Source organism: Pteropus vampyrus, unplaced genomic scaffold (assembly GCF_000151845.1).
Source record: "Pteropus vampyrus isolate Shadow unplaced genomic scaffold, Pvam_2.0 Scaffold179, whole genome shotgun sequence".
NCBI classification, from domain to species: Eukaryota; Metazoa; Chordata; class Mammalia; order Chiroptera; family Pteropodidae; genus Pteropus; species Pteropus vampyrus.
The window spans coordinates 588,008-608,096 of record NW_011888960.1 but is presented as its reverse complement, the minus strand read 5'-3'; the positions used below and the strand labels follow the sequence as shown (position 1 = coordinate 608,096).

Below are 20,089 nucleotides of genomic sequence, written 5' to 3'. Positions count from 1 at the left end.
CCTGTAGAAACTTCATACCATGTAATTTTTATGATTCTAATTTGTCTTAGTGTCAACCTAATACATTCCTAGCCACTCCTTTTTCTCCCTAATGGTCTCATTCACTAGCAGCTGAATTCTAAGAAAATTTTATTGATATCAACGAACAAAAAGAAATGGCAATAAAATATCACGATATATTTGACAAAGAAAGCATTGAGCTATACCGCTTTCTTAAAAAGCAAAAAAATAAAAAATAAAAAAACTAAAGGATGATCTTAACAGAGTCAAAAAATATTTTCTCACACTACTTTATAATTATTATTAATAGAAAACCAGAAATGAACTGAGAGTTAAGCTAAATATCTCAGAGGCGAAAAAAAGATCAGTTCAATGTAAAAAGCTTGCTCCAAAGGAGGTAAGAATATCTTTAGGACTTCTTAAGGAGAAGGTTTTGGAAAGAGTTACTATTCCAGGAGAAGAAGTAATCTCGCAGATCTTAGCGTCACAAGTACTACTACATATCTGGTGTCACACACATGCCCTCAAAATCCCTCTTTATGCCTCAGGATCAAGTCATCTACATTTGCCGATGCTAAACTTTCGATTATCATAGGACAAGTGTTCTCCACATTAAGGTGATTTAACTGTGGCCTCTCAAAGGCAAGTCTAACTTTCCTAGTTGTCATAATGTATCATGTAAAAATGCTGAAAAACATCCTGGAAATCACACAAATAGACAGGTGTCCAGAAGAAAACCCAGAACTATTAGAAGAGTAAATCCTATGTTTGAAACCTAGAACTACAATACAATAAGGCAAAATCCATTAAAGTGTTTAAAATAATCTTAACTATTTCATGACTAGTCACGTAAAAAACATTCACTAACTCTGCCAATCAGTCTTCAAAGAAAATGGTAAATGTAGGCATAAAATGAGCAAATTAATCTCACATTGCCTTCGATACCAATTAATCAATTGATTTCAACTGATTAATTAAATTTCTCATGTAGAAATTGCCCAAATATATCATCCAGCTCAAAGCTGTTATATGTGAACATCTTTCTTCATCTTTAAGAAGTTTTTTTAATCTCTAGTAAACACCTACCTTTGAGGTCCTTTGAAGTTGATCACCAACATATGTCTTACGAAACTGATCCAAGAACCACAGAATTGCAAGCTCTATTTTCTCGTTAGAACACCGAGGCAATCCGGTATCCATTAAAGATATAAGCTGAAAAACTCTTTTCATGAAGGAAAGAAAAAAAGCTTTAGTAAAAAGTCTTAAAGAAACAACGCTAAAACATTTACTGTCAATGTAATATAATATATAATTACTGTAAAAAGTGGAAAAATACAAAAGCTTATAAAGAAAATATTTTTAAAATCATCCAAAATCCTATCACTAAGAGATACAATTAGGTCTAAGTCCTTCTAGTCTTTTTTCCTAAAACATACATATACATATGTAAGATTACAAACCTACACAGACATACACTTATTATTTTACAAAAAATTTGAGTATAAGTACATATAACATATACATATAGTATACATAGATATAAGTAAATATCTATCATTTAATGAATATAGGTACAAAGGTATAAATTAATATCTATGTACCTATAAAATTTTAGTAAAAAAAGAATAATACTGAATATGCAGTTTTGAGTTTTACTTTTTCACTAAACCTTATATTTTTATATAATTATATATTCTGGGGTCACATGATTCAAAATACAAAATACAAAAATACATCAAGTTATATCACTTTATTAATGAATAAAAATTTCACCTGAAATAAATTACAAGATGATCTTAACAAAATCAAATATTTTTAACGTAAGTACACAACTATTAACAGAAAATCATAAATAAACTGAAGGTTAAATTAAATTTCTTAGAGAAAAAAGCCTTAATTTAGTATAATGAAAAGCTCAGTCTAGAATTTTCAATACAGAAATCCTTTTTATTATCTATTTTCATTAAAATTTTTCAGTGGATGACAACCAAGTGCTTGGGGCTAACAACATCAGAATATTAGGACAATCTTTTGAAGAGACAGACACAGAGGTTGTTGAAGAAGCATCTTTTTCTCCTTTTTCTAAGTGCCCAAAGGCAGCTGTGCCTCGCCCTGACTTATCCACTTCCTCCACACAAGAATGCGTGCGCATGCACACTCCTCTCTCTCTCTCTCTCTCTCTCTTCTCTCTCTCCCCCCACCCCCAACCCCACCCCTCCTTCCCTCTCTCCCTCTCTCTCTCTCTTAATGGGTTGTTTCCTGCCAGAGATGTATGGCATGCAAAAACAACTATATATTCTCCCAACTCTTTTTAAATATATGGAGCATACTCTCCTTATGGTTTTAAACCTCGCTTCTTCCATTAACAACATATCTTACAAATCTTTCACATTAGACGGAAAGAGCTTCCTTATTCTTTTTTGCAGCTGTTTAACATTCCATTATATGAATGTATCATAATATTTTCCAATATTATCCTACTGATGAACGCTAAAGTTGTTTATAATTTTTTGCTGTTCCAAAGATGTTGCAATTAGCAATCTTGTACACATTCTGCACATGCAGTGTTACAATACACACTTCTGAATGTCAAACTACTAGCTTAAAGAATATAAAGTTTATAATTTTGATAGCTATTACCAAATTGCCCTCCATAAACACTGAAACAATTTATACTCCCATCATCAATCTATTGGAGTATCCACATGTGCATAGAAAATTCAGGGTATTAAACTTTAGAATTTATTGGAAAAGTGGCATCTCAGTGCAGATTCAATTTGTATTTCTGTTGTGTATGTGAAGTTAAAATGTTTGTGTTTTTTAGCCATATTATGTCCTTTCCTGTGACCTCTGTGACCTGTGCACTCATATGCTTTGCCAATTTTTTCTATTGGGTATCTTTTTATTGCTGATTTCTACAAATTCTTTATATATTAGAACACAGAGCCCATTGCCTGTTATTGAGCTGTAAATATTTTTCCTCATTTTTCATTTGTCTCTTGACTTTGATTATTGTTATTTTTAAGGCTATGTAGTTTTTATTTTTTTATGCAGAAAATTATATCGATTTTTTCTTTTATGCATTTTGCATAATAACAAGGTCATACCTGTATCTGTGTGTTTTTATGTTTTATTTTTTAACATTTGCCTCTATAATACATTTGATCTTATACTGAACATATCTTGTAAGACGTGGATCACCATTTATTCCAGATGGCCACCCAGCTGTTCCAACACCATTTCTTTCTTGAGTAGTCTATCTTCTGCTCGCCATTTTGAATTACCCCTTATCACATACACTAAGTTCATTTATGCATTCAGATTACTTACTCGAACTTTTATTCTAGTCCACTGATTTGTCTCACTAAATATATCTGGACCAATTTATTTTCTTTATATTATGAAATTTTCCAAAACATTATTTTAAATGGTTGTATACTATTAAGGCTATGACAACATTTAATCATCTTATTTTGAATATAAATTCATATTTCAGTAAAATATACCTATCTTCTTCTCTACTACCAGAGATTTCCAGAAATAAAATGTCTAGATTATAGCATACGAACTTCTTGTAAAAACTTGGTACTTATTGCCAAAGTATTATGAACTAACCTTTTGAGAACTATTTTCATGACTATTTCTTATATTTATACATTAAGCTACTTATTTAAAAGTATTTTTCGCTTACCAAATATCTTTAATATCATGAAAATTTATGAAGGAAAACTTACTCAAGATTAAATTTATGAATTACTGTAACCAGGTCTCCCCTCCAAGATGCTGTGTTTATTATCTAATTTTGAGAAGAGGGACAAAGTTGACTTTTAAGGTCTGTGTATGGGACCATTAGCAGATTGATGGAGTGATTTTTAGTTAAATAAATAGAGACATATAAATCAAACTTTGTCTCTGGATCCAGGTGATTTTTCAAGTGACTTAAATAAGGCATATCCTGCCATTAAATTCTTTATTGAGTAAGACTTCTCCTTTCCTACTCCAGTTCTCTGTTGACTCTGGACTTGCTCGTTACTTCTATTTCCTTTTTATAGCAGACATTCTAAAATCTGAGGAAGATATGAAACCAAAAAACTGTTGGGGCGCCTTTACAACTCACACTAAGCTGTCGATTTGCATTTCCCTAAGAGGCAATGACGTCCCCAGCAGAAAAGTAGGAAAGAGTTCCCAGCAGGGTACATGATCTATTTATCAAAGAAGTGTTGGAAGTTGTACAAGAAGTTCAGCTGCAAGCGCCTGAAAACCGAGATAACAATGGCTTAAACAGTATAGATGTTTGTCTCTCAAGCGAAAATCCAAGGCAGTGCTCCTGGACCACCTGCTACTCCACGGTGCATCCGGGTTTCAGCTTCCTTCCATGCTGTCACACTCGCCTCCATTCACACAGTCACCTTACAGTCTAAGATGGCTTCTTCAGCTCCACCTATATGGCCACATGTGTTGCACGTACCACGTCCACTTACAACCAATTGCCGAATAATCACTTAACTAAACTTGGCTGCAGGAGAGTCTATTAAATCTAGTCTTTATTCAAGCAGCCACATGCCTGGCAAAATAATCATTCTACTACTGCAGAAGAAGGAAGAAGAGATACAGGACAACTAGTAGTCTCTGACATAGTGTCCTTCAAAGATCTCTAATAAGGGCTTAAGACCAAAAGCTTATACTGTTATTTAATATTCACTTCCAGTTTCAATTTATTTTTCCTTTGTCTTAAATTATTTTTGGTAAAGAGCATAGAGGGAATAAAAAGATAAATGCAGCATTAAAAAATTTTGATCCAAGTATAAACCATTTCAAATAGAAAGAAATGAATTTTGGATAATTGTTTTATGGTCTCCTCGATGTCCAATTAATAATTGTTTTATAGTCCCCTCGATATCCAATTGGATAGTTCAGATAATCCAAGTAATTATTCAGTCAGCAAATATTTGAGGGCCTACTATACGGCAGGTGTATATTAGGTGTTCAGAATACAGCAATGAGTGGGACACATATATTCCTAGTCCTCCGGAAATCTATTGTCTACGCAAGAAAAAACAATAAAACAATTAGAATAAAGAATGACACGTCCTATAATAAACACTACAAAGAAATTAGCGAGGATTCCTAATATTCTAGAATGGAACAGGGCAAAGTGATAGTGCCAGCTCCTTTAAGACCTGAAAAAAGTTCAATGTGGCTATAAAGCAGTCAGTGGCAGAAGATGAGACTAGTGAGACAGGCAGAAGCCAGATCATAAAGAGCCTGATGAGCCAGGTTGATTTTAATCCTAATAGCAATGGGAAGTCATTGCAGAGTTTAAGCAAAGCACTGACATAATCAGATCTGTACTTCAGAAAGCTAGAGAGGACACGAGGTGTCCATTTACATCTATACCACGAATTCAGGTGAAAGATCACAGGAGCCAAACTGGCAGGGGAGACAGAAATAACCGGGCTGTTTGGGATAACTAGAAGGTAGAGCTGATAGTATTTGATGACTACATGGATGCTGGTAAGAGAAATTCCCAGGATTCAGGCTCAGGCAACTGAGTGGACAGTGATGAAACACATGAAGATACCCGAGGCTGAGAATGAATGGAAGACATGAGTTCAATTTCATTGAACTAGAGGTACGTGCGGCAGAAGACACGCATTTGAAACAGTTCTGTGGCATTTGGAAGTCAGAAGACAAGAATTACTAAAACAACGTAGACTCGCTGAGCGAAACTGAGGGCTCAGGTGAGGTGAAAATGGTATCTTAACTGACAATGGTATCTACCCGCGAAGGTGTGCAATTTCTTTTATTATCACTCAACAAATCGGAGAAAACTCTAAATTCCTTCAAGGTTAAGGTTTTTCCAGGCAGATAAGATAATAACACAGCAGTGAACAAAGCAGATAAAGCCTACGTCTTCCCTTCTTCCTGTGAAATGAACGAATATATGTCGAGGGATAATAAGTACTATAAGGAAAAATGAAGTAGGGTAAGAATGTGATTTCGGATAAGGAGGCCAGAGGCAGAAGAGCCGTGTGCGTACAGACCTGACTGCAGTGCGGGAGTACTACACAAAAGAGAAGCTCAAAAACCGGTGAGCCTCAAAAAACAGCGAAGAGGCCAGTGTGGCGGAATGGAGTGAGAAATGACAGTGAACAACGCCAGATAAGAAGTACAAGATGCTTTGGACCATGGTGAGGACTTTGGAAATTTGTCTCACATGTGACGGGAAGCCACCGGAAGCTTCCGAGTAGCAGAGAGCAACATGATCTGACGGGAAAGAAGCTGAAGTCGTCTATATGACAGCAGGGTTTGAGAGACAGAGCAAAACTCTGAGCTAGCTGTCAGTCAGTCTTCAATGAATGAAGAGGGGTGACGGAGATGAGCAGGTGAGAGCAAGCGGGGAAACAGGGTGATGTAACCGAAAGGCGTGAACCCGGCCCGAGCAAACTGAGAGGATACGGGATGAGTATGAAAAACTCCCTAGGGACTCTCTCAAGAGGTTTACAGTCTGGTCATGATAAATGAAACTGAAATGACTATAAAATTATGTTCGTTTAATTAGAATTGTGTGGCCTGGGCACAAATATATTTATTTGCTAAGTTAAAGGACCATATTTAAATATGTTGAAGTAGCATGTTTTAATTAGAATGATCACAATATTGGGAGCTTTTACGAATATGAACCTTTTCCTGAGAAAACAGCACATAGATTTTTGGCAGGAGCTTCGCAATCTTCTAATTCGCTACTGTTCTCCCAGGAGCTGGAAAGGTATCGCGTGACAATGCCCGGGCAGCGACAGAATTATGGTTCTAGCTACCTGGAACTTCTTCATGAGAAACTGATATTTTAAAATATCACATAGAACATCATCCTTATTTAATTTAAAGATCTCAATATTTTCAAGCACATATTCATGTTTTTTTTTTTCTAGACAAAGTATGGAAGTCCCAATATATGCCCCACCTTGAACCTGTGTGGCCCCTGTTCAAACACATCCCCTCTCACCACCCCTGGCCTCAATCAACCACCTGCCCTGCAGCCCCAGTAAAGATTCGCGCCATCCCTACAGGAAGAAATCCTCAGCCAGGGAAGAAGAGAGGACTGCCACAGCTCCAGCTCCTACGTGCAACCCAGCGGGGCCAACGGAAGCTCTGGTGTCCCCAGTAGTTTCCCAGAGGCCAGAGGAACTAAGTATGGAAAAGTTAAACACCCCAGGAGTAGACTTCAACCAGTAAGAAATGGGACTGAAATGAGTGAACAGATTAACTGCCTGACCTCGGTCCCCATCCCCCCTCTACCAACGTGGACTGTCCTGAGGCACAATGGTTCTGGGTCGTCTCTGGGAAAACACCTGTAAAAGTGAGCGTCCAGGTGTGGAATGTGCTACCTTGTCCAGCTGATTCTCTGTTCATGGTGGTTAGGTTCTATAAAGTTGCTGTGAAGCCTGAATTAGTGAATATTGAACCACTGCTCCTAAAGGAAATACAGGGTTAGGTTCCTGAGGAACCAGGGTCACAATGTTTTTATCAACTGATCAACACATAACCTTGTTTTATGTGTGTTTCTGTTTAAAGGCACCTTATTTGATGCATACTGTTGATCCATTAACAGTGAGCGCACAGCTAAGAGCAGTGCCACTTGCCTGAATGGAGCTTACCTAGACACATGGATTTTCTCTGTAAGGCACATACCAGCTTTCCTGAGCTCAGGCTCTCTAGTCAGCACTATGCTGGGGCCATTTTAAACAGCAAAACTACCAACAAAAAGCACGAAAATGCAAAAACTATGGCACTAAATAGACAGCGAAAAGGACACTTATTTACAGTATGAGAGCTGAAACAAGAAGACAGAGCATTGATTCAATCTCAGCTGGGACAAGGCGCATCCAGTAACTCAAATTTTTCAGCGCTATGCATGTCCAAGAATGACCACAGGAGAACCATGAGTACTGATTGTGGGGCACAAAATCATTTTAGCAAGTATGAGAATTTGCAAAACTGGAATCTGTGAATAACGAGGACTATCTGTTTTCTCTTATTCTCTCTCCTCCTCCTTTTCCCTTCATTCTTTCTTCCCTGAAAATGTACCCTTTCCCCTACCCTTCTAGAAAGCCTTAACCCACAAACTTCGGCCAAGGCTCTGTTTTCTAGGAATACAGGCTAAAACACAAAACAAGTCTTATTTAAATATGTTTGCTACTTAAAGAAAAAATTAATATTTTCTACTTGGCAAATACACACCCGCTTTTGTTTATTTCCTCTTATATATTTTGCAAGAAAGTAGTGCCAATGGCTATTTCCCTACTTGATGACAAAAACTTTTAAAACATCTAACTACAGCAAAAAGTATATTTAATTTCCAGGTTACTAAATATGTAATGTTATATTAAAAACTGGCACAGAGGCAAATTGATCACTTGGTTTAAAATTAACCAAAGCATTTTAAGAATGCCCCCAAACAAAATGAATGTCGGCTATATTAAAAATTAAATATAAAAAGGTGAAACCACAGAAAAGAAAATATATCAGGTGGATATTTTTATTATACAAGCGTGAAACAACCTTTCTAAGCATGAGCACTAAAGAAAATATGGAGGACAAAACTCACAGATATGAATACATAAATACGTAAAGCCAGTAAAAAAGAATTTCTAAAACAAATTAAAAATATGGAGAAAACATTTTTTAAATGAATAGCAAAATATTAAGATCTTTGATATATACTGAGTTCTCACAAATAAAATTAGGATAATCAAAAAAAGAAACCAAGTATATGATACAATTTATATATATTTTTAAAATCACAAAGTAAAAATACAAATGGCAAGAATAGGAATGGAGAACGATGTTTGATACCACTTGTAATCAAATAAATATATATTAAAATGAGACATTTGTTATCTATGAACTGGCAAAGATAAGAGTCGTGTTATCTAGTGCTCGACTGCAGAAAAAAAAAAAAAACTTTCACAGCTTTGGGTTCAGAGGATAAACTGGTAAAACTTTTCCAGAGGCCACTTGGTAATATGGATTGAAAGGCTTTACGTACCATTCAACCAGCTATTCAGCTTTTAGGAATTAATTCTAATAAAATTATTTTGATCTGCATAAAGATATAGTTTATCTGCATAAACTAAAAGAATATTTACCTCAAGGCAGTTTATAATAAGGAAAAATTAAGAAACAACTTAAAATTCCAAAAACAAGGGTCTGTTTAAATTATGGTACAGCTTAGAATATCTCACGTCTGGGTGAAATGTTCATAATACTATGTTTAATTTTGAAAAAAGAAGAGTTTTTTGTTTTGTTTTGTTTTTTTTTAAGTAATATAGTACTTACTCTTTGCCAGGTATTATTCTAAGCATTTTAAAAATATTAACTCATTTAATCCTAATAATAGTCCAAAATGAATTAGGTATTATTATCAGTTTTCCCATTTTAGTTTGTAATTTAAATGTAATTATTATAATTTTTGTTCAAAAAAGTTGGAAAATACACATGTAGTATCCATATACCCTCAAGAATTAATTAAAAAGACTCAAGGTCTTTACCAAAATGACAGTAGTTATCTCCAAACTAATACATAGCTTTTCATTTGAATTTTTTAAGTGTTCAGCAAAAGCATGTACTACTTTGTTATAAAGAAAGATGTTATTAAAAAATATGTGGCAAACCAATACACTAATATTATTCATATATAGGTAATTTCCTCAGTTTAGAACAGAAATATGAGGGGAATAATTCACTGCTTCTTACTAAAGCGATGGGCATGAGGTCAATGATCATAAACGAAGCTCGTTTTGGATGACTGACTATCCATTCTTTCTGACCAATGTCTGTCCCCCCAATTTTGCCACTATCCCAATACACACCAATTTTGCATGCTTTATCAGGTCCTAAGAAATGAAAAGCAATCTAAATCTTCATCACACTACTTAACACGTTTAAAATATATTCGCCTATACCATTTATTAGAGATTTGATATCTACAAATCACTTAACCTCTAAGCCTTGTTTTTCTCATTGATAAAAAGAAAATACCTTCCTCAAAAGGCCAGGTACAAAATACCTTAGCACGTAATACCAGTGCAATAACTAAATTTCTTTACTTAGTAAATGGTGTGGCCATCACTTACCGACAGGATAATTCCCCATCCATAGCATCGTGTTCGTCTGTACTGGTATATGTCAGCCTTCCTCCAACAACTGTCCCAACTAAGTACACCAGCCATGCGAGACGTCCTAATATATATAATAAGAAAAATGTTTAGAAAGTATTGATAGAAACAAAGCTTATTTTTTGGAAAATTTCAAAATTAGCAAAATGATCTATTCTTCCAAACAAGTGATAAACTACTGTGAACTTAGAGTTCTTTACAGAGAGTGGAGAATTGGGTTTTAATTTTATCAGGGCACTAAGTATTAAACAGTGAAAATAACCGATTTTAGAGCCAGGTAAAAACTGTTTGAATCTCAGCTCTACCAATTTGCTATGTGATCTTGTATAAGTTACTTACCCCTTTACATCTTAGTGTTTTTATTTGCAAAATGGAGGGAAAAAAATCTACCCAGAAGACTTATGAGTAAAATTAAATTTGATTAGCAAAACACCAAATGTAATATCATATCCAAGGCTATTAGTAAGTACTAGTATGATCCAATGACCAGGATCTTTTCTGAACGGTCATTGTCACAATAGTACAGTCTGATCATTTTTAATATTGCCTCTGCTTTGAACATAATAGACGGTAGTTAATTTATTCTCTTTGTATTTTTATGCATAATTTAAAAAAATCCAAGAATATCACTGTGCAAATAACGATGTTCGACAAGCAAATTAATTTCATGGGCAACAGCAGCAAAGGATTAAATTACTTTACAACAACGGCAACATCTACAGTTTTCACAAATCTTACTTTGGGGCAGCCAATATTGACAATTTAGAAAAGAAAGTATTTATATTGAATTGTTTTTATTTAAGGCATATTATTTTACATCTCTAGATTCATCAACCTATGTATCAGATTCTCCAAGATATTTGAGACTTTTATGAATAATTAACAACATATCGATTATATTATCTTGCTAAAAAGAAATTTTGTGCTATTCTTGGGGATAGATTTTTCAAAGATGAGCAGGCTATTTTGTAATACTGAAATCAATTATGTTTCTGTATTGGAAAACCTTTTCAAGTGAATTAAAGTGCTATTTTTTTTTTTTACAAGGTATTGAACAGTCATAAAAGAGGGCTGTCTATGCTTGTTAGAAGATTCAAATATAGATGACAAATTTCCAAGAGTCCATTCTCATACTTTATGATACATAACACTTCCTGTCAAGATTGGTAAAAGGGAATACTCAACACAGTCATCAATTAGCTGGACAGACCTTGATGATCCAATGATCTCTTAAGTGTTTATCTAACACATTTTAATTCCTAATCCTGAATTGTTATCTAGCTATTGCCCAAAATTTGACCACAGATGAGACTGCAATTGCCTTTGAGATCATCTAAGGCTTTTCACACTCCTTTTGATTCCCAAACCACCCACTACAAAACCAAGTATACGTGACATATAAAATGAATATGAGTATTTGTCAAATAGTTGAATTTAAAATAAGTGAACTTACATACTTTGGGGTTTATCACTAATGTAAACATTTATTTAGCTATGAGCTCTTGATAAAACAAACCCACTTGAAAATTGATAAAGAATTCATCATGCATATACTTTTTATATTTCTCTGTTGGAAGATCAATTTTAAAAAATGAAGGCTGTACATTTTAGCTACCAGCCTGGGTAGCTAAGAGTATACAGCCTGGGTTCAAATCCTGCCTGTACCATTTATTATGCTAGTTACTTAATCTCTCTTGGCCTTAATTTCCTCATTTATAAATATGAAGATAATAATTACCTGACTCACAGGCTTGTGACAAGCACTAAATGCTATTCTGCAAGTAAAGTATTCATAATAATGCCTGCTATAAATGCTCAGTAAATGTTAGCTATTTTTTCTATTATAAATAACTATCCCCTTTTTAGTCCTTCTATATCATACCTACAAAAACTATGAAACATATCAATATGTAATATTTATATGTTAATTCTGAGTTTTATTTTAGAAGCTACTAAAAAAAATGAAGTTACACTATATTTAAAAAAATTTAAGTTCTCGCCTCTTTACCAAACAGGCTTGTTGCAAGTAAAGCTAATTACGATTAGCTATATATATTTTCTTAATGCTGTTTGTAAAACAAACAAAATAATCCCTAACTAGGATTAGTGTTAGAAATGAACAATGAAATATAAAGGCATTATTATTAAGCTATCAAATATAATTTTCATATTTAACTGAATGAGAAGGGATATTTCTCATATACATTAAACCTTTCCCTAAACCTCAAAAATTTTAGAATAACAGTATTCAAAATAATAAATGCTAAGAAGTTACTTTGGTTACAGAATTACATACACAAAGTTTAAAGAACCATATAAATTAACAAATCTAAATTGCATTTAGAAATATAAATATCTGATACATGAATAATTTAGCTATAAATTTTTTAAATATCTTATGACTAAAAAATAGTTACACTAAATTTCTATTATAATTTTCCATTATTCTGAATGTTCAAGGCACTTGTTTTAGCAGCTGTTCAAGCACAGAACATTTTTTCCTTTAACAAAATAATTATTGCTGTAATAATCTGTAATTATGGTTTGTAACTGCAATAATCCCAAAGAAATCAGTCATTACCATAGATCACAAGTAATCGTTAACTACTGTTAATGACCTATTTCTTAGGGATTATTGTTTTCGTAAACCATGACCATATCACCACAAATATAGAAGAGCAAGACAATATAATACAAATGAGATCATAATATAATAATAAACTTATTTTGTAACATTAAAAGCCATTAAGCATCGAAATTAAAGCACACATAACGAGAGCATATAATTTTCTTTGTTCAACATTAACTGAAGTGTTTAGTCTGCACAAAAGAAATTGAATACTACTACAGTGGTACAAACTAGAGCCACGTTAGGCATTTTTCGTAATATGAAACCATCGTTTTTGAGTAGACCATAGATATCTTTAAATGGTGGACATGGAAGGAGATCTGACTTTGGATAGTGAACACACAATGCAATATACAGATGATGTATTATTAAATTGTACACTTGAAACTGACATTTTTTTATTAACCAATGTGGCCTCAATTTTATTTAATTAAACAAATAAAAAGGCGGACAGATTCCTTACCACTGATCTCTTGACTAGAAGAAAACAAGTATTTATTAAAATTGTTCCATGTATCACACATTGTATTACGGACTGAAATGTCATTTTATTAAAACTACATAGTGTATCCGACTATAAAAACTCCCTGAATTTATATTAATCAAAAATCAAGTCTGACTTAATTTTTTCAATACAGACCTATCTAACATCAATAAACTACCTTTCACTTAATTCCATTCATGCATCATAGAATATAATATACCCTTTCCATTTGTACAGGTCTTTGATTTTAAAACTGAATTTTTTTACATTGCAATGCAACATCTAGACATATGAAAGAATGAATATGTGTAATGTATATAAAGTGTCATAAAGCGAACACCTGTGAACGCCCCCATCCAAGTTAGAAACCATCACTCCTACCTCCATTCCTGTCCCCTAGCTTGTCCCCTTACCTCCAACCCTAGACGTAACCATGATCCTGCATCTGGAGCTTATGATTCTCTTGACATTTGTTTTCATTTTATCATGTATGTATATGTTCCTAAACAGCAGACTTTGAGTCTCACTTGTTTGGGGGCTTTATTATTTCATATTATACACAGTTTCTTAATAACTGCTGTTTTCCACTAAATATTTTATCTCTGACATTCGCCTTTAAGGATACCTATAGTTCATTCATTTGTATTGTTATACAGCATTCTGTTGTGTGACTACATTATGATCCATTTATCCATTTTCATGTTGATGAGCATTTGAGCTGTTTCCACTTTCTGGCTTTGTGAACAATTAGGCTATGGACATTCTCACACATGTCCTCTTGTGTAGAAGAGATTTTCTAGAGGACATACTTAAGAGTGGAAGTGCCAGGTCAGCATGTATTTGAATGTTCCACTTCACAAAATAACACCAAACTGATTTCCATTGCACTTCCAATTTATTACACTTTACACCCCCACCGGAAGTGTGTAAGAATTCCCTCTGATTGACATTTTCCTCTAAAATTTCTTACTTTTGCCAATCTACTGGGACTAACATGGTATCTCGTGCCATGTTTGTAAAAATGTATGTATGTTTGTAAAAATTCCCAAGAGCATGGAATAGAGTTTGTTACCTTTGCAATTTAGTTTTAATTGCAAATTGATAAGAAAATGGGGACTCTACTTTATTGAGTCACTGAAATATGTTGTTGAGACTTGATTTATATACCAATACTTGGTCAATTTTTTTAAAATGAAAATAATGACAAATAATATTCTATTAGTTTCAGGTATACAACATAATGATTCGGTATTTGTATATATTGCAAAATGATCACCATAATAAGTTTAGTTAACATCCATCACCCATAGTCACAATTTTTTCTCTTGTGGTAAGAATTTTTAAGATCTACTCTCTCAGTAACTTTCAAATATGTCGTACAGTATTATTAACTACAGTCACCATGCTGTATATTATTTATTTTATAACTGGAATTTTCTACCTTTGACCACCTTTACCCACTATGCCCACCAACCCTGGCAACCACCAATCTATTTTCTATTATCTATGAGTTTAGTTCCACATGTGTGAAATAATACTGTATTAGCCTTTCTCTGACTTATTTCACTTTGTATAATGCCCTCAAGGTCCATCCATGTTGTAACGAATGGCAAGATTTCATTCTTTTTATGGCTGAGTAATACTCCATTGTGTGTCTGTATGTGTATACATCACATTTTATCAATTTGGCCAACACTTAGGTTGCTTCCATGTCTTGACCTTAGTAAATAAGGATGCATAAACATGAGGGTGCAGATACCTTTTTGAGTTGGTGTTTCCATTTCCTTTGGATAAATACCTAGAAGTGTAATTGCTGGATCAAATGATAGTTTTATTTTTAATTTTATTTTCCACAGTAGCTTCACCAATTTACATTCCTACCAAGATTGCGCAAGAGTTCCCTTTTATCCACATCTTTGTCAACATTTATCTCTTGTCTTTTAGATAACAGCCATTTTTAACAGGTGTGAGGTGATATCTCATTGTTTTCATTCGCATTTCTCTGATGATTAGCGGTGTTGATCGCCTTTTCACGTACCTGTTGGCCATCTGTCTGTCTTCTTTGGAAACATGTCTATTCAGAATGCCTGTATTCAATATGTAGTACAGTATTATTACATGTTTTGAATGGATTGTTTGTTATTGCGTTGTATGAGGGCTTCGTATATACTTTTGGATATTAACCTCTTATCAGATATATGATTTACAAATATCTTCTCCCATCTGGTAGGCTGCCTTTTCACTTTGCTGGTTTCCTTTGCTGTGCAGAAACATTTTAGTTTGATGTAATCACATTTGTTTATTTTTGCTTTTGTTGCCTTTGCTTTTGGTGTCAAATCCAAAACATCATCATCGAGACCAATGTCAAAGAGCTTCCCTCTGTTTTCTTCTGGTTTAAGGTCTTATATTTAAGTCTTTAATCCATTTTGAGTTATTTTTTATGCATGGTGAAAGAGAGCAGTCCAGTTTTCCCAACACCATTTATCAAAAAGATTGACCTATTTCTATAGTATATTATTGGCTCCTTTGTCATATATTAATTGACCATATAGATGTGGGTTTATTCTGGGCTGTCTATACTGTACCATTGATCTACATGTCTGTTTTCATGCCAATATCATATTGTATCGATTCCTATAGCTTTGTAATATAGTTTGAAGTCAGGAAGTGTGATGCCTCCAGCTTTGTTGTTCATGTTCGATTTTTAAAAATATGCCATGTGTCCTAGAGAAAACTGATATTTTCTAATTGTTGGTTCTCGCATTTTATATACACTGCTTCAATACAGTCTGCTAATCATATTGTTCAAATCATCTCTAAACTTAGTAATTTGCTTATTTCATTTATCAACAACTGGGAGAAATGTACTGTAAGTTATTATAATGGTTAGATCTGTCGATTTCTCCTATAGGAATACCAATTTTTGTTTGCTATGTTTTGAAACTATTTCATTAGGTACTAGATATCTGAAATGGTTATGCCTTACTGGTATACAAACCCTTATCTCTAGCTGTAATAAGGCTTTTTATCTTAACATCTTTTTGTTTGATATACCTATCCCAGCCTCCTTTTAGGTTTGTATTTGCATAACACTTTTTTTCTATCCTTTTATTTTCAACTTTCTATATTTTAATGTTTTGAATGTCTCTTATAAAGAGCATTTGGTTAAAAAAAAAACAAACCTTACTTTCACAATTTGGCTTAACTGTAAATTTAACTCATTTATGTTTATTAGATTAATAAAATATATGAAATGCTCCTATCATTTTTCACTGTTAATTTGGTTTTTGTCTTTTTTTCTTTTTTTTTTCAGTTTGATTGTTTTCCTACTTCATTATTTTCCCTCTATGGGTTATGGACTATAACTCACATGCTAGATACACTTTCAGTGGTTACTCTTAAAATTTTACCGTCTAATTCTCCTCACTCCTCTCTTACATGCTGTTTGTGTTATTTTTTTAAATTCCACAAGAACAATCCATTTAAAAAATATACAAGCTACGTTTGTTAAGATTTATATATGTGTTTATCAATTTCTGTATACTTCCTTCCTGCCTTTGAGAATCATGTCCCTTCTTGAAAAACTTTAGAATGTTTAATCAAAACTTTTAATGAAGAACCTCAGTAAAGATCTACGGAGAGTAAATATTCTATTTTCATTTGTCTGAAAATGTTTTGTGTTCATCTCTGTTCTTGTAATATAGTTTTGCTGATATGTAATTATAGGATGGCTATTATTTTGGCTCAATTTTTGAGAATAATAATCTACCATCTCCTGGGTTACAGTTTACTGTTGAGAAGTGAGTTTATCAGTTTATTTTACATTCCTCAGGCTGCTTTTGAGATTTTGTCTTTGAAGTTACACAGTTTGTTTTTGACTGGTATATGCTGGGCTTGCTGTACTGATTCATGTCTTCCATTGATTCTGAAGTTCTCGGGAAGAATGTCTTCAGTTATCACCTCTGTTCCATCCTCTCCATTCTGTCTTTCTGGTTTTCAATTTGACATATGTGGCCTTTTCATTCTATCCTTTAACTTCTCTTTAATATTTAATATTTTTACTTTTCTTGTTTCTCCATAGTCTTAAACACTTCTTTGAGTCTAGCTGCCGATCTGCTAATTCTTTCTTCAGCTAGGTCTAATTTACTGTTTAACACATCCATTACATTTTACTTTATTTTATTTCATTTCATTTCATTTTATTTTATTTTATTTTTTTACACCTACAGCACCTGGTATTCCGAAGTGGTCTCTCATCCAAGGACTAACCAAGCCCGATTCTGCTTTGCTTCTGAGATCAGATGAGATTGGACATGTTCAGGGTGGCATGGCCGTAGTATCCATTACATTTTAGATCACAATTTTTTTTTTTTCAATAATAAAATTTTTACTTGAGCCTTCTTCAATCTTCCTGGCCATTTTTCATACACTTGGTAGCTTACTGGGATTCTATTTTTTATTCCTTTAAACATTTCATATATAATTATTTTATATTCCTGTCCAATTTCAATATCTTAAGTCCTTGGGGAGGGCTAAATCAAATGGACAATATATTGTTTCCGTTAGTGCTAACTTATGGTATCTTGTTTCATTGTTTGGTTATTTTTTAAATTGTAAACACTTATTTGATTGATCGTAATCTGCAGGATTCTGAAGGCCTTAAATTATGGTTGCTATTCTTCACAGAAATTTTAATTTACTTTTTGGCTGGAGCCAAGGGGATCAACCAATTTGGGCCACTTTATCCCTTTAAGGGTGTAACTTCATGTAAGAATCTCAAGGTTGGTACACTGGCTTTGCTCCTGCCCAAAGAGCTTGCCACTAATTTAATCACTGATATTGATCATTTGCCTTGGAAAGCAAAATTGCCTTTTGCCCTTGTTTGCTGCTGACTAACCGGTCCCATTCTGGTTAAAGTTCATTTTTTTTTGAGGGAGAAAGAAAGTAGTTAGAAGAGGGACGGAGCGAAGAGGGGCAGAGTGAAGGAGAAGGAACCGCAGAACTATGGGGTCATGTCCCATTGCAAATACAAGTCAAAAATGCATCGAATACACCAAACCTAACCGGACATCCCAGCCTAACCCGATCCACTAGAACTCTTACATTAGTCTATAGTTGGGCAAAATCGTCCCACTGCTGCTGCCCAGAAATGCAAAGAGTATTGTACACATATCAATAGCTTGAGAAAAGATCAAAAATCAAAATACAAAGTATGGTTTCTGCTCAACACATTATCACTTGTGCACCATCATAAAGTCAAAAAATTGTAAATTAAGCCATCAAAGTCGGGACCGTCTGTACGTATTTCAAGCCCAGCAATCCGTTAACAAGTTTATCCATGATCTGACTGTTTTGCAGCTGGAAGGCCTTTCAGAACATCTAGTTGACAACACTGAAGTGAAAGTTACTACTCATCCTTTACTTTTAAAGAAGCAAAAACTAATCGTTATACAAACTGAAAAAAAATATGTGATTTTATAGGTAGCTGGCTAAACATGAACCAAATTATAACATAATATACTCTGAATGAATGTAGAAAACGAATCTGAAAAGATACTGTATAAGGCTGCCATTGTGTCACCAGGGAATAAAGAAAACACTACAATATCTACAAAAAATACTTAACTGAAGGGACAAGTGGGACTGAAATCCAGCCCACACTCACCAGGTGGTAAACCCTCACATGGCACTGCACCTGCCCGGGAGAAAGGGAGCCTTTTTCTAATTTGTACAAAGGCAGCAAATGCACTACTGATCTGGTAAGAAAGTAAAATAATCCTCAAAGTCCAAAAATAATGTGAGAGCTGAAATTTCGAGACATAAATAACTAACTAGAGAGAACTGGAGCTTCTGCTTCGATGATCAAAGGACAAAGCCTTGGGTATACCAAAGGTGAGGCATCCAATAAAAACCTCATAAAGCGGGGACACAGAGTTCTACCCTTAGTGAAAAGGTGAACTGGACGGGGAAAACCTGGCCTAGACAGAGAATGATAACACAGAAACTTGTCTGACTTGACTTCCATGTTAGGTGGACAGGAAGAAAAGACCCTCATGTCAGACCTCAAATGATTTATAGCCTAAATATAAACTACCAGTGTGATATGAAAAACCTTATTCTAAGGAAATAGTTTGTATGGTATTGAGTTGGTAGTTCTCTACCCATTTAGTTACTGGACTGCACACTTCAATTAAAATACGGAAATGGTCAGAATGGATTTTTTAAAAAGAAGGACTATATACTGTCCATAAGAAACACACATTAAATGTAAAGACACAGACAGACTGGAAGTAAATGGATGGAGAAGGTGATCCTACGTAAACAGAGAACATAAGACCACACTGGCTTATGAGCACACCAGAGCAGAGATTTCAAGATAAAAGGGTCAACTAATAAAAAGACAAAACTACTATAAATATCTACAAGAAGCAAAAATTAACAACTGAAAGTAGTATGAACAATTCCACAATCCTGTTTGGAGATTTTAGCACCTTTCTCTCTGTAAATAATAGAAACAGATCAAAACAAAATCAACAAAAAACAAAACAGTAAAGACAAAAACTATGTGAACAGCACTATTAACCATCTTGGCTTAATTTCTATTTACATACTATTATACACAACAATGGTAAAATACACATTCTTTTCAAGTGTTTACCAGGATTCTGGGTCATTAAACTACTCTTGATAAATTTAAAAAGACTGAAATCATATAAAATGATATTGACTAAGACAGAATTAGAAATCAGTAACAATAAGACAACTAGGATAACCCCAAATATTTGGAAATAAAAAGCA

General features: G+C 33.9%; 1 protein-coding gene across 1 annotated transcript in view; it reads right to left on the bottom strand.

The window, feature by feature from the left end:
* RANBP17 (RAN binding protein 17) overlaps positions 1-20,089 on the bottom strand; it is a 264,866-nt gene that overhangs the window by 201,470 nt on the left and 43,307 nt on the right. Inside the window, exons 13-14 of the mRNA XM_023537142.1 lie at positions 10,137-10,242; positions 1,087-1,222 (exon numbers count right to left, since the gene is read on the bottom strand). Coding sequence (XP_023392910.1) covers positions 1,087-1,222; positions 10,137-10,242 — 242 coding nt within the window. The remainder of the gene's footprint in view (positions 1-1,086; positions 1,223-10,136; positions 10,243-20,089) is intronic.